The 15,708-nt window shown below is 37.8% G+C and overlaps 1 protein-coding gene across 1 annotated transcript; it reads right to left on the bottom strand.

Moving 5' to 3' along the window:
- Window positions 1-2,344: 2,344 nt before the first annotated feature.
- On the bottom strand, window positions 2,345-6,582 carry LOC141643276 (putative prolyl 4-hydroxylase 10). The gene is made up of 9 exons (XM_074452357.1): window positions 6,172-6,582; window positions 5,924-6,008; window positions 4,957-5,054; window positions 4,687-4,784; window positions 3,569-3,698; window positions 3,183-3,370; window positions 2,918-3,013; window positions 2,651-2,702; window positions 2,345-2,564 (listed from the first exon to the last, which is right to left on the bottom strand). The coding sequence occupies exons 1-7, from the start codon at window positions 6,375-6,377 to the stop codon at window positions 2,940-2,942; spliced, it is 879 nt and encodes a 292-aa protein (XP_074308458.1). The 5' UTR covers window positions 6,378-6,582; the 3' UTR covers window positions 2,345-2,564; window positions 2,651-2,702; window positions 2,918-2,939.
- Between the last annotated feature and the right edge of the window lie 9,126 nt (window positions 6,583-15,708).

Raw genomic sequence — 15,708 nt, 5'->3', positions numbered from 1 at the left:
TTCCATTCATTGAGATGATATCTTGTCCCTCGATAAGGAGCAAGAAAGCCTTCACCGTTTGTAAAACCAGCATCAACTAGGTAATAACTACCTATCAAGTTGAAAGTTCACAAGTTTAAATAATTTTATTTACTTCCAGCATATTTTTTAACTGAAAAACAGTGGGAGACATTCCTCACCATGAGAAACTATAAGAGGATGTCGTCTATTAACAGCATCTTGGAGGACTCTACCATCGGCCGCTGAACCTTCCCAGCCGGGCAAAACATAGGTAAATTGCATATCCTTAGTACAAGCCGCTAAAACATTTGTAGCTATTTCTCCTTTTCTTGTACGGTATTTAGGTTTGTCAGTTATAGGAACAATTAACTTTATGTGTGTGCCATCTAAAGCTCCAAGGCAGTTCTACACACCATTGAAAATTCAAAAGAAAGTGAATTAACTTTACCTTAAACCATTTCCACCTTGAATCACCGCAATCCTCTTCAATAGGTTGTGGAGTCTTTATCAAATACTTATACAAGCGTAAAATAGCTCTTAAAATTTGACGAAAGTTCCGACTCACAGTTTCTTTTGACCTTTTCAAACGATGCACAAGCATTCGTTGTTTCTGGTCATGTGCTAATATATTTAAAAATATAGCCACCCTTTCTTCTAAAAACATGTTTTTTGACTCTTTCAAAAGATCATGAGTTCGAATTAACCCACACAACACATCGAATGTAAACTTGTCCATTCTAAGTTGATGTAAGCAACTTAGATCAAAATGTAGAAACTCCTGAATATTTTTTAATCTTTGACTCATGGTTCGTTTAGCTGTATGAGAAGTTTTCTTGCGAGGTATTTTCATAGTTTCTAATATTGTTATCATGCAATAACAAAAGGATATCAAGATCATAGTTCTCATTCTAATAAACCAAATAAGACCAACTACGGTTTTTTGCTTCCGTGACAATAACCTACGCGCCATAACTGCATACAAGGTCATAAAAAAACATGTAAACTAATCAATAGAGACAAGTAGACAATCAACCCAAAAGACAACACATATGAAACCAATCATCATACTACTCAATCAAATAATGACAAACCCAACTCAGTAGCATTGAACATAAACAACATCGCAAGCTATGGCAACAAAGCTACTCATTTTGGTCGTATACTCATATCGCTTTAGTATAAAATGTAAGACAACAACTGCAAACATATTTGCAAGAACACTTCATTCAGAACCCAGTGAAACTCACAGTAGGCCAAAAAGTCTGTACATCAGTCCATATAACCAAAAAGTCTGTATCAGTCCATGTAACAAAAAATGAAAATAATTCCATAAAGATATCAAAACATAACCCAAGATTATAGAGCTACCATATGATTGCTATCAAACATAATCTATCAAAATTCACTAAAGTTTGTATCCGTTCAAGCAATTATTAAATTTACTAATGTTTGGAAACCATATTTGAAAACAGACGGTGTTCAATGAGATTGCTTACAAACCCAAATCATATTTCTGGGTATAGAGCTACCATATCCAAACTCAAATTCAAATAAAAATTATTATCAAATCCATAGTAATTTCATAAACTACCGACTACCATAACCCAAATCATATTTGAATAAATTAGCATAAACCCTAATGATAATAATCATCAATTTTAAAACGATAATTATCATATTTCATCCACAAATTGATAACAATCGTCACAAAAATGGGGTTCAGCAATAAGAATGGTGCAATAGTTCTGACTTAAATTATGATGAATTGAAAATTTAATTAACTATTACCTATGACTTAATCTGAATTGAAATTGAATCCAATCTGACAATTGAGTTTTCTTGATTAAGTCTCAACGGTAAGATTTCCAAATGATCAGAAATGTTTTCGATCATAATTGCATTTCTTTTGGAAGTTTTACGTCCTTTTGTTTTCTTCGAAACCTTTTGTTTGACCCTAAAATGCATATCCATTAATCAACTTTGGTAGTATACGTTTTTACTCGCCTTGAAACCATTTAATTTTTTTTTTAATGACAAGGGAAGTATGGAACCCATCAGCATACACTGGATAGACTCATGAACATATCTGATAACAAACTTTTTTTTTTTTGACAGTGATGTGATAACAAACTTTTGTGACTGAATGGTATACTAAAATAATACTCCGTAATGCCTGTGATGAAAACTTATGTTAACAAACTCGTGACGCACGGAGGTTCTACTTCTAATCTTTGCTATATCTATTAGTATATGTCCTACTCTCGTCGACCCAATTCCTAAGCGAACAAGATAAATTGTCGATTTGAAATCATTTCCATCTACTCATGCATACTGAAAAACACAATGAAGCTCCTCGGTCTGAACTAATTTTTAAGCATGATACTGTATTACCCAATTTATCGCTCAATAAACATGGCGTGGAAAAAGATGTATATATATAAATCAAAAATAGTATGTTTTTCTTTGTGCGCAACCTGGCTCCTCATGGGCAAGTACAAACTATCAATCTCCCGGGTGGTGATTACAACTTCACAACAGCTAACTAGTTCGGGAATGTATTTCATCTGCAAGGACATACAGATACAAATAAATAAAATGAAGTCAATTAGAATGAAATTCATCAAACCAAAATTGGCAAATGTAGTATTACCGTTAAAACAAGTTTCTCCATCTATCAGTCACTAAAGAACAGATCTTCACTCCTGATCATAAAAGAGAAAAATGAAGCAGTTAAGCTTTCTAGTTTTGTTTTGGGCAACACCTGTCATACTATGAATGTCAAACGATTACAGGTTTCCCTAAACAGTAACTGTGAACGTGGTTACTGCCTGCAATGCACAGACTCGCATATGGAGTAGCTAATGAGTTATGCAGCCTCAGAATTCATAGCCAAGACCACTCAAGCCAAAAATATTACCTAAACATAAAATTGTCAGGCTTCAAGCTTTGTATTCGTTCACGCGAATCCATTTTGTAGCTGACCACTTATTCCCCTTAATTACAGGGCAACCACCTGTGACAGGAAAAGTACTTAGTAGTTAGTTACAAGACAATCAGAATTCAGGATATTATTTTAAGCAGAGTAAGACTATCTCCTATTCTCCAACAGAGGTAAGACTATATCATTCTCTCCAACAAAGGCGTACAGAACTCAATCAATGTAAAGAATTCAAACCACTAACCATGCAAACTTGAAGGATCAAGAGAAGCATCAGGATTCATGCTCCAGAAAAGTAAGGCGTCACCCATTTTTGGTTTGACTGAAAGCCCTTCTTTAGCACATTCAGACAGCTCATTCCAATAAGGTACAGCACTTTTGTTTCCTTTTGCATCAGGAAAAACCGTCTCACCCCCAAAATCAACCTCAGAACTGTAACACAGATTAGCCATGTATGTATCAGAAGGAAATATTACATCATAGATAAAGAAACTTCAGTACAATAGTTTAATACAAATAAAGATTTCATGGTAACTTGAATATGCCATGGAGCGGAATACCACTTGAAAAATAAAGGGGGGATATGCTGAAAAGAGATAGAAACAGCACTTCGAGAGAAAGATAACTTACAGGTACATGAGAACTGTGGCTATACGTTGGCCCCCATTGACAGTATTGAATTCATCTAAGAAGTAATCAAAGTGTGGTTCATACTTTTGTCCAACTTCATAATGAAGAACTTGAAGACCTTCACCATGCTCTATAAAAAGGTGTACCACGTAAAGAAGGTTAGTAATCCAACAACCAATTGCTAATTGAACCTAGAGCTAAGATAAAAGCTAATCAAAGAAGCTGAATCATCTATGCATCGCCCAACTATTCAGAAAGACTTTCAGGGTACTACAAATTACAGCACAGCTCCTCCAAAATTGGTGCAAGATGTGTCATACATGCACCAACGTTACTTTGACACTTCACTTAGCCATTGCGACACAAGACAGGTGTCCAACACGGAAAAATTAAAACAGAGCAATGAACTGACTGACATCCTCAAATTGAGTTTTAACGGTGTCATATAAGAGCAAGAAGCGAAATATATAAACATAACGATAATAACAAAAAACACTTTGAAAAAGAACAAAACTAAGAGAGAGCCCGGGGGGAGGCAAGGACCCACTTAAACAAACAGGAAATTTAAGTTTCCTGTCTTTTTTGTGCATGGAGCATGAAGTCTAAGACTTATTATTCTTTGGTCTGCATTATGATGGAATAAAGCAAAATGTCTCACTAAACAGTAAACAGATGTGCTATTTTTTATTGTGAAGAGACTGCGTACATCCCAAGAGGCAGGATCACTTTAACTAGTCGAACACTTTAACTTTGTTACAGTCTTTTCTCATTGTCCCAAGAGGCCAAGTAGTTACAGGTCTTAGTCTAATCTCTCTCAAGAGTCCAGACACAAAAGATCGTGAATCAGATAGAAGTCTCATAGAGCTTGAGTAGCTGGTAAAAAGAATATACTTCATCATTTAGATAACTTAGAAACAGTCCTAAACTTTAAAAACAAGTCAATGTTCAAGACATGTCGGATGATAAACCGCCCTTAATCATGCTCAATAAAAGTAATAAGCAAGAATAGTATACAGAAAAGTTATTTGGCCTTAAGACTGCTAAGATAGTCTAGACCACATATCTAGAGGTAAAAATTGATAGCTTTTGAGGATAGTCTAGTACTCTAGACCACATACCTACAGGTAAGAAAGTGAAATCCGCAATTCTTTTCTCAATATTCCTGATGATTTTATCCCGTCCTCTAGGAAGGAAAGTTCCTGAACTAGTGCGTACCCTAGAAGCAAAGCAAACGAAAGATTTTAGGAGTTAAGGAGAAAACCTAAGGAAGGTTAGCGATAGGTAAGGGAATCAATTTTGCGTGTTAAAAAAAATTGTAAGATAGTCAATGATTGGCAGAATAGGGATTGTGAAAAAAAGAGAGACAGAATGCACAACTAGATACATACCGGCTATCTCTACTCTTGCCAGTTTTCTCGTCAACAACAGTTGACTTTTCCATATGAGGCTTAGCGAGATCAATGAGGTACTGACATTCATCTCTGGACTGCCAAAATCAAAGCATTTGTCAGTTATCAATATCTTCGAATTAGCACAGAGCCTTCAAAATAACTTGACATAGTATCTCACTGAACTTAAATTAAACTTGCATCCCTTCTTCACAATAACCAAGGGCAATGACACAAGCAAAAGAATGCACAGACAAACAGATGATTGCATTCCGACACCAATACCCAAACTTGTCTTCACAATGCCACAATGGCTTTAGTGTAGACAAAAGAAGATGTATGATGGCACAACGAAGCTTAATGCTAGAAGATTACTCCTTTATGACAAGCCACAATTAGAAAGTTATAAATTTTCCTATACCGGAAAAACTAACCAAAAAGAGGCTTTTTCAAGGCTCGTACATAGATACATTCAAGACAGGATCTCAGATTTGGCTGTTTCCTTTTATAATGACAGTTGCAACGAAAATCCCGTTCAGAGGTTTTTCCTGACTTAATTCGTGTCAACAAACAATTCGAAATACCTCAGAAAAAAAGGGTGCAATAAATAGCACAGAGCAATATACAACAAGTCGACAACAACATTGCCGAAGTGTCTCAAGGGCTCACACAAATTGCGGGGTGAGAGACCTACAGCTCTATTAACAATTTAGAAAGGTTATTTCCAAACGATCCAAAATGAAAATAGCACCCAGAATTACATCCTATGACGACTAGTTGAAGATCAAAAGAAGCGTAACGAGTGAGACATTTTGATTTATTCCATCGTAATCCAGACGTAAGAGATACGGAGTAATATCTAAATCGTGTGGCACGAACAATTGGGAGGAGATAATGAAAATTAGCAAAATGCAAAGCAAAGTCAGCTGAGAAATCAAAGAATCAATATGAAAATGAAAACAATTACCAGAAAATTGTGATAAACAACAGCTCTAGGCTCCCAAGACAAGACCTCAACCCACTGATCACTTCTCTCGTTACTGTCCTCAGCTCTGCCACCCATTAATCAAACCCACAATTACAACATATATTAAATATACACAAATACTCGGATAAGACGGCCTTTTACAAGTAATTGAGATCCGTTGTACACGATATTAATGTAAAACCGCCTTACACGAGACTAATGAGTTCAAAAAGACAAGGTAAACGAACTTGTGATGAGTGGTACGAACGATGGAGGTGAGATCATGGACACTGTGAGAGGAGTTACTGCCAGTGCTTGGAATTGACACGATTCCGAAAACGAGGAGGATCAATGCGATGAAGGAAAAAGTCAAGAGTAATGTGAACACCAGCGTTGACGACGACATTGATCCGGATTTCCGAGGTGGGCCCCGCCCCAGCTTACCTTTCGCCATTAATGGCGGATTTGGAGGTGATAAAGATCTGATTTAATGTATGTAAGGATAGTGTCAATGGAGAGATGTGTGGAGATGTTGGTGGATTGTGTTGAAGTTTCTGTAAAAGAGGAGAGAGTGAGGGAAGAAGAGAGAAAGGGGAGTTTTCTTTTTCAACGTTTTTATTGTAGTTTTGGTATGTAGTTTTGTTGGGTAGATCATGTGCGATTTTGGCCCTATAAGGAATACAAAGCTTTATATAACCCCTAAATTTCTTTTTAAGTTTTAGACCGGTTAAAAAAGAATCCCAATTTGTAAACATCCACGATGTTTTAGTAAAAATCAATAGGTTCTTATTTCAAAAGATGAGAACCTTTCTCCACACCTCACTAATACTTCCATTTTCTCTCTAATTGAAAAAACCCAAAATACTCAACACACCCAAACCTTCCACCATCAATACCTTCTCCACACCTCACTAATACTTCCATTTCCTCTCTAATTGAAAAAACTCAAAATACTCAACACCCAAACCTTCCACCATCAATGTCCGTGTGTTGCAACGGGGTAATTAACTTATTTATAATGAAAAAAAAAGGTTTAATGTTTATATTCTATATCTTTTTTTTTTTTTTTGGTGAAAATGTGAATCTCATTCAAATATATCACACCATACACTTATCATAATCCATCATACACCTAAGCTACTACACTAATACATTTTGTAACCAAGCCTTACATTTGACACTCCCCTTAATAAATTCACCTTTGTTCACTCTAATTTTAATCAGTTGCTGCACTCCTCTCACAACCTGTCGAGGTTGAGTAATAAGATGTTCCAAACGACATTTGTTCCTACAATTCCAGATCATCAGAAATTAGGCTAGATATTGCGACCATTACCACTGTTTCTTCATCAAAGATCGACACCTCCATCGAAGAACCCAAGCCATAACATCTCCTTGCCAATGTACTTGTAGCCAATTTTGCAATAGAAGTAGACACTGCATACTGAAAATGCAGTCAAAAAACAAGTGTTTGTAAGTTTCCATCTGCACTCCACACAGATAACACACTCCAAGATAAAGATGCAAACTTTTTCAATCTATCTTGTGTCAAGAACCGTTGTTGAGCATAAATCCAAGTCTTCGAAATTATGCTTAGGCGAGGCATACCCTGTTCCATACCATAGGTACCAGTCCTTCCCGGAATGAGGACCAAGTAGCCATTGATACCCCTGTTTGAATAGTATAATTCCCACCCAAGATTCCAAAAAAAAACCAGGTTTGAATATCTTTCACTTTGCGAGATCTGTCTCCATGTCCAAATAGAATTTTGAGTTGGTTTATACATCCACCATTCATTCTCGCTTTATATAAATGTGATGTACCCATTGGACCAGAGATCCCTTCTTGCTATGGATCCACCACGCATATTTACCTATCAAAGCAAAGATTCCAAAGATGACAATTAATGATACCTAACCCACCATACTCCTTAGGTAAGCAGCAAGTCTCCCAAGCAACAGGAGGAGAGTGCTTATATTCAAGATGCCCCGCCCATAAATAGTTCCTGCAAATGCATTCTACCTTATGGAGGACACCCTTTGGGAGCAAAAAGATCCTTGCCCAATAAGCATGCATCTGTGTTAGGACGACCTTTACAAGAACCAACCTCCCTGCATAGCTAAGATGTTTAGCTCCCCAACCTCTAATTCGAGCTACAATTTTGTCCACCACCCCGGTACAATACAATCGCTACACTCGGTCTTTTAGAAGAAATTGGAACACCAAGATATCTAAATGGGAACTGTCCCATCTCGAAAACCGTGAAAGCGACTAATCGTGCGGCTAAGTTATCATCAATCCCATTCGGATACATGTCGACTTAGCCTTGTTCATGCACGGGCCGAAGCTTGAGAGAAAGTCATGAAAGCTCTCGGTAAAAAATAGTAATAGAACCCTTGTCTGCTCTACAGAACAATAGCAGATCATCTGCAAAAGCAAGATGACTGAGCTTCATTCCCCTACATAGGGAGTGATATCTGAAGTCAGGTTTCTCAGTAACAACCCTGAGAATCCTGGAGAAATACTCTAAGCACAAGGTGAAAAGCAAGGGAGACATAGGATCCCCTTGTCTCAAACCCCGTTGTCCCTTGAAATATCCAAATTGTGATCCATTCAGAGAAATGGTGAAGGATGTTGTGCTAATACACACCATAATCCACTGTATCATCTGATCAGGGAACTCAAGAGCAATCAGCATATCCTTAACAAAGGCCCATTCAATGGAATCATAGGCCTTTTTTAGATCAATTTTAAGCAAAGCCCTAGGTGTGCATGATTTCCTCCCATAGAGCCTTACCAAATCCTGACAAATAAGGATATTGTCAACAATCTCTCTATCCTTAATGAATGCACTCTGATTCATACTAACAATATCCATCAATACTCCAGATAGCCTTTGACAAATGATTTTAGATATACATTTGTAAATGACATTGCAACAAGCAATAGGTCGAAATTCATGGACTGAGTTGGGGCAATCCACCTTTGGAATAAGTGTAAGCACGTAGCATTCACTTGCCGCAACAATCTACCGATTAAAAAAATTCTTTGACAGCCTGAATCACATCACCTCCAATGATATCATATGCATCTCTGAAAAAGCCAGCAGAATAACCGTCAGGGCCAGGAGCCTTCTCTACTGGAATAGAGAAGAGTGCTGCCCTGATCTCATCTTCAGTTACCTGCTGAACCATCCCTCGAGCATGCTCAGCAGTCACTACACCGCTTTGTGTTTAACAACAGCAGACGATCGAGACAACCTCGGTAGAGCTACCTAACGACTCTGATAGTATTCAACAAAAGCATGTTCAATGGTAGCTATCTCGGACACATCACCCCATGCATATCTTTAATCTTGAATTTTATTCGGCACGTCTTGCTTTAATGGTACTATGAAAGTACCTCGTGTTGTCATCTGCAAAATTAACCCATTGAACTTTGGCTTTTTGTGCTAGGAATAAAATCCTGGCATCATCAAGCTCTTTGTACGAAGTCGCGCCACTCTTTCTTCGCTTGAAGTCGCACATTCCTAGGGTCATTGTGCAAACTTGTTTCGGATGCTTTCCAACAGTAATTTTGCAACCATGGCAGAATTCTCAATATCCCCATAACTCCCATTATTCAGTTTCTTCAATGGATGCTTCAGATACTTGAGCTTTTTGATCAATTGGAACATGTAACAACCATAAACAGTTTGCTTCCAAGTCTCCATGACAATGGTCTTAAACGAGTATGCTTCCCCACATATTAAAGTACTTAAAAGGACCTTTCCTTCTCTCAATATCTCCCCCTAGCTCAATCAAGCAAGGGCTATGATCATAGAGCCCTTCAGGAAGGAAAGTAACATTCCCATTAGGGCCATTCAAGATCCACTCATCATTGGCTAGGACCCTATCAATCCTACTATAGACCCTAGCATCACCCTCTTGTTTATTGTTCCAAGTAAAATAGGCACCTGTAGAGACCAAGTCATACAACCCACACACATCCACACACATTAAAAACCCTCTAGTCTCAAAGATCGGTCACCCGAGACCCAATCCGTTCATTCACATACAAAACATTGTTGAAATCCCCATTACAAGCCAAGGTCCCCGAACAAAGCTTTCATATCAATCGAGATTCCCAAAGAGCACCTCTATCGCATCGTATTACACCCATACACCAAAGAGCAAGTCCATCCAAACCCGGTCCCAAATTAGTCACCTGAGCATGAATGACTTGCAAATCCTTCCTAATACAAGAAACCAGAACCTGTGAAGAGTCCCACAGTAACCAAATTCTACCATTATCTTTAACCTCACTATTATCTATAATTTGCCAAGGACTGCTAAACCTAGCTTGAATTCTATCCTTATTCTTTATTTTGACCCTTGTTTCAACCAAACCAAACAGGCTAACTTTATTAATATGCAAGAATCTCCTAATATCACCTTGCTTATTCCACTTATTTAGGCCTCTAACATTCCAAAATCCTATATTAATCATTTTGAATAATTGGTGGTCTCCCCTTCCCCATACTATTTAACAAACTCTGTCTCAAAGACTGTTGAATTACTTCAAGAACAGTAGGTCCTCCTTGACTGCTGCCCCTCCCAAGTCTAGACATTCGATGAACCAGACTAGCTGGTGAAGCCATCTCTTTGCCTCTGAATGGGATGGGGGTAACCACCACAGGAATGGTACACTGTGATAAAGCCACCGGATCCTGCACAGACTCCACTCTTTGCACGGGAACAACCTGCACAGGAGCAGTAGCTGGCTTCACAGGCACCTGAACCTTAGGCTTCCAGACTTTCTGAACAGGTTTCTTACGAACCTCAGCAGCATGCTTCCTACACATAGCAGCATCATGCCCTATTCCTGAACATTGAGAACAAACCAGAGGTTTCCATTCATAGAAGACCTCCTGTACCTGCACTATATCCTTATCATCAATGAATTCAATCTTATCAGGCAGAATTTGCCCCAATTTCACTTCCACCATGAACCTAGCGTACTCCAAATACTCCTTCTTCTCAGTAGCACGATCAGGTCTAATAGATGTACCTATCATGCTTACTATCTTAGGTAAGGCTTTTCCCCAAAATTTAAGATCCAAATTATACAATCGTACCCATATACGCACCAAATCAGGTTTATCCTTCACACATTTCACATCAGGTTGCCAATCTTTAACAATAAATGGTTTATTATCAAAGAATAGCTGTTCAGACTGAAGCACTGAGTCCTTATCCTCTTGTTTATTAAATCGAACAATACAAACACCATTTGCTTGATACGCAACTTTATCAATTGATAAATCCTTCCAAATTCGTCGAACATATCCATCCATGACATGATTAGGAGGATTAGCTCCCAAAACAAAACAGAAGACAGACGAAGCCCAAAACTCAAGCTCACCTTGGACATCCTCTGTTTCGATTTTGACGCGAGGTTGCTCCAATGGCGTTCCTGGTTTCGCGCCAACGGTCTGCCACTCCGGTTCAGTCGTAACAGGAATTTCCGGTACCGCATTCACTTCCTTACTTAAATTGAATGATCGTAACTCCGCTGACTTAGAACTCTCCGCTGCTGTAACTTGCGCAGCAATCTCTCTTAATTCTGTAATATGTATCGTATTACTATTATTTTTGTGTTTATTAGTTGATGAACTAGTATTTTTGTGTTTTTGTGGAGTATTATTAGTATTTACAGTCCTTCGATTTCTCGCCATTGCTGAAAAAATGGAAGAAATGTAAGCTTTCTCTCTCTACTCGCTTTCTCTCTCTAAAACCGTTTTCTTTCGTCTTTGTTTGTTCTTTATATTCTATATCTAATGATTTGTTTACATATTATTAAAGTATCTCATTAAAAAAAAAAAAAAAAAACTAAAAGATTAATATATTATAATCATATAATCACCTCAGCTTATACTAATCTTTCGATGTGGGACAATTCTACTATTTATAAGTAACTAGTATTGGTGCCTGACACGTCTGTCGCGTACCTGTCAAAAATAAAACCTAACGGTCTCAACTAAAAATGTAGTAGAGGCAGTCGAGTATCGAATCCTCAGGGAGGTAATGTAACTACAGCTATCAATTTCTAATCCTATGGTAACAATTGGGTTTGATTAAATTTTTGGTTCTAACTACGGAGTTGAAAGAAGAGAAATAAGGCGAGAGCAATAAAGCAAGAAATGAATTAACTATCAATAAGAGGGAGACATGTCGGGAATTCGGTTCACTACGGTAGTACAACAACTTAGCAGTAAATGACTCAGACGAACTAATGCGAGACGGATATTAGAAGGTCCTTTCGGTCCACTTCCCACCCTAAAATACCACTAACTTAACTTTCGTCCTCATTAGGGTAGTCTCATCGTTTATAGCAGGCCTATTTAATCCAATCTTTCGATCCAGGGTTAATTGTAGCCAGATTAATGGGTGACATAGAAGCGTGCACTCAACTAGGTCGAGAATTACAGTTATATTGCTATAGTGACAGAGTCTCTTATGTCAATTCGTCTAATTCATTCACTATGTCGTCATTATTCTACCGCAGATCCCCTAATCCCAACATGAAAGGGTTTAGCTACTCATATTATTAATGAAACTAGCAGCAAACAAGATTCCAGCAGAAGACATGACGAAATAATAATAGAATTTGGTAACGGAAATTAGGGCAGAAAAGATCAATAACATAACAAGAATTAAAACAACAAAAAGGTTAATTATTATTAAGAGTAGAAAGAAGATTACAATCTAAGCGATTCCGGCGTAAAGAACTCGAAATCCGATGAAGCAATCCGAAAACGAAAGTAACAGTAGAGGGTTTAAGCAACGTAGCTGGTAACAGTGTCTAATGTGAATGATAGTAAAAAGGATAATGAAAAAGAATGACTAATAACCTAGTAAAGCATAGGTTAAATAGCCAAAACCCCTAAGTGTTTATGCGGAAAATATAAAACACGGACTGATTAAGCCCACGAAGTCAAAATCCTCTCGATCGAGTAGGTAAAACCACTCGATCGACCAACAGCTCAGCAAGAACTCCTCGATCGACCTTCAGGGAACTCGATCGAGGACTTGGTCATGTGTGGATCACTCGATCGAGTCTTGGGGAGCTTGGGAACCAGTCGATCGAGCACCAATCAGCTCGATAGACCACTTGGTTCTTCAATTCAGCTCACGTCTTCACCCAAATGCTTCGTAATGCGTGCAACGACACTTCTAAGTGCAACATCTCACTCCGGGACAATCTCGTCTCCTCTAATTGCATGCAAAAAGGACAGAAAAGAGCATGGTTCCGCTACTTTCGCGATCATTCCTACAAAAGGGACAAAATACACCAAAGTAGCCAATTCGGGGCAAAAATACTATAAAAACAAAGATATAAATGCATAGAAATACGTCTTTGAAATAGGCCAAAAAGACTATACATTAGGCACGTATCAAATCTCCCCAAACCAAACCTTTACTCGCCCTCGAGTAAACTCAAAACTAAACTAATGGAACGGAAATGATAACTCAGAGCTAGCTTAACTTGTCTACTTGAACCACTTTAATGCAACAGAAATCAACAGTTGAAACTAGGCAGTCAATACGCAAACGAATTATAAGCTGTTCAAAAATAAAGCTGACCTATCGACCTTGCAAGACCAACAAAATCGGACTCTCACGTGGTCACTCTTCTCTCATGAAGCAAAGGGCGAATGTTATATGTAAAAGAGAGAAGAAAAGACAGTCACTCACCTAACTGCGACCTACATAGCATGCATGCAACAAAAATGAAAGACAATTCAAGTACTAATGCACACACTCCAACCAATAATGTCCGTCACAGCCGAGGGTTGCAAGTAATATGGGAATAGTGAGGTTCAGGTGAGAAAAGGCAAAACAAGTTATGGAAATGTGGAGGTAAAAGCGTCAAGCTAGTTCCTAACAGGACCATAATAAACCATCCGGATCTCAAACTGACTGAAAGACTAACGCACACTACTACAAATTTAGGCAACTACAACGCCCCTTTAACAACGATTATTCACGAAAATCACAATAGACGTTGTAGAATGTATGGCGCGAATTTTACTAAAATAAATTACAACGGGTATGGTTATAAAAACCGTTGTTATTAGTTTTAACAACGGGTCACCCATGCACAACCGTTGTTAATAATTTGGCGCAAAATTGGCGCAAATTTAGTGAAAAGTAATCACAACGGTTATTTTTGAAACCCGTTGTTACAACTTATTTAACAACGGGTGTTTTTTATAACCGTTGTCAAAACATATTTCACAACGGTTGTTGTTTAATAACCGTTGTCAATACTTCCCATACTATAAACCACACAAACACAAGTCTGCTGCAACCACAAAACACAAACCTTAATACACAAACACAAACCCAAAGAAAGCCAAACACAAACACAAAACACACACTTTCTCATCGTCTCTTTCTCTCTTTCTCATCGCGCTTTATCTTCTCGCCACATCACTTGTTGATTTCATCCTCTCTTTACGTACGTTACGTAATTATCGGGTTTGTTAATTATTTCATTTCCATCTTCATTTCCATGTATGTGTTTCTAATTATTTCATTTCCATCTTATTTGGCGTCCTTCAAGACGGATCGAGCATGTTTTAGCGATTAGTTGAGATAATGCAATGTATTTATACTAATGTGTGGGTTGAGTTGTTTTTTAATTAATATATATGTTAGGAAGTTGTGCCATATATGTTAGGAAGTTGTGCCATAATCGATCTTGATGATGACTGATAGATCTATGGAGTTGAAAAAATGGAAGCAAATCAAACAAGCATAACTCAACACTTTCAAAATGATCATTTCATTTAATTTTAAACCAAATACATTACAATTATCGAAATCAAAAGATGTATAATAAGTCGGAACAACCCCGGTTAAGCGTAAAAAGCGCTTCTCAACCTGCCACCAATTACGCCACTCTGGTATACCGCTAACTTCCGGGGTCATTGGCTTCATATTTTGCAATAACAGATTGAATATATGCAAGGACACGACTTGCATGTGGAGATAAGGTTGGAAGAGTACAACTCAACATATCTCTGGCTGCAGACCAAGTTGCGAGTAACAGTAGACTAGGGTATGAAGATGATGATGATGATGAGGCTTTGTTGACAAGCCGGACTGCTTCACGCCTCTTAATCCAATAATTCCGTTGATGTTCAAGGGATGCTTTGATTAATGGGTGTTGATCGGCGGGAAGCCCGGCGAGAACCTTACCATCATCTTCAATCGTTTGTGTAAGCCATTCTTCGTTGTTGATAAAATTAGGGTTCATTGCCATGTTGTTTCAATTAATGAATGTTAGTAAAGGATGCTTTAATATATGTTGGTAAAGGATGCTTTAATATATGTTAGGTAAAGGATGCTTTAATATTTATAGCTAGTAATATTTAATTTAATTTTTTTTTTATTTTTTAAGAACAAACAACAACGGTTATTTAAGAACAACCCGTTGTCGTTATATATAACAACGGTTTTGTATATTAAAACCCGTTGTTATAACTTTCCCCCCAAAATTGAGTCACACTTTACACAACGGGTTTTTATATTTAAAACCGTTGTTAATAGTTTTAACAACGGTTTCCGTAAGAAAACTAACCGTTGTTAAAACCTTCTACAACGGACGTTTTAACAACGACCGCTTTTTTATTTAACAACGGTTTTTGACCGTTGTTATAGCCTGTATCTGTAGTAGTGGCAGGTGCCCTTCATGGCACAAAACTCACTAGACTGAAAGCACAATCTCCTCAAAAAAAT

The sequence above is a fragment of the Silene latifolia genome, chromosome 2, assembly GCF_048544455.1.
Source record: "Silene latifolia isolate original U9 population chromosome 2, ASM4854445v1, whole genome shotgun sequence".
Classification (NCBI taxonomy): domain Eukaryota; kingdom Viridiplantae; phylum Streptophyta; class Magnoliopsida; order Caryophyllales; family Caryophyllaceae; genus Silene; species Silene latifolia.
The sequence above is the reverse complement of the archived record's forward strand: the minus strand, read 5'-3'. Positions and strand labels throughout refer to the sequence as shown.

Excerpts from the sequence above, each read along its gene's own strand:
- LOC141643276 (XM_074452357.1), bottom strand. The coding sequence starts at position 6,377 with ATGGCGAAAGGTAAGCTGGGGCGGGGCCCACCTCGGAAATCCGGATCA. Across the intron at positions 5,055-5,923 it reads TTGTTTATCACAATTTTCTG|TCCAGAGATGAATGTCAGTA; the intron begins GTAATTGTTTTC and ends TGATTTTGGCAG. Across the intron at positions 4,785-4,956 it reads GGCAAGAGTAGAGATAGCCG|GGTACGCACTAGTTCAGGAA; the intron begins GTATGTATCTAG and ends CTTTGCTTCTAG.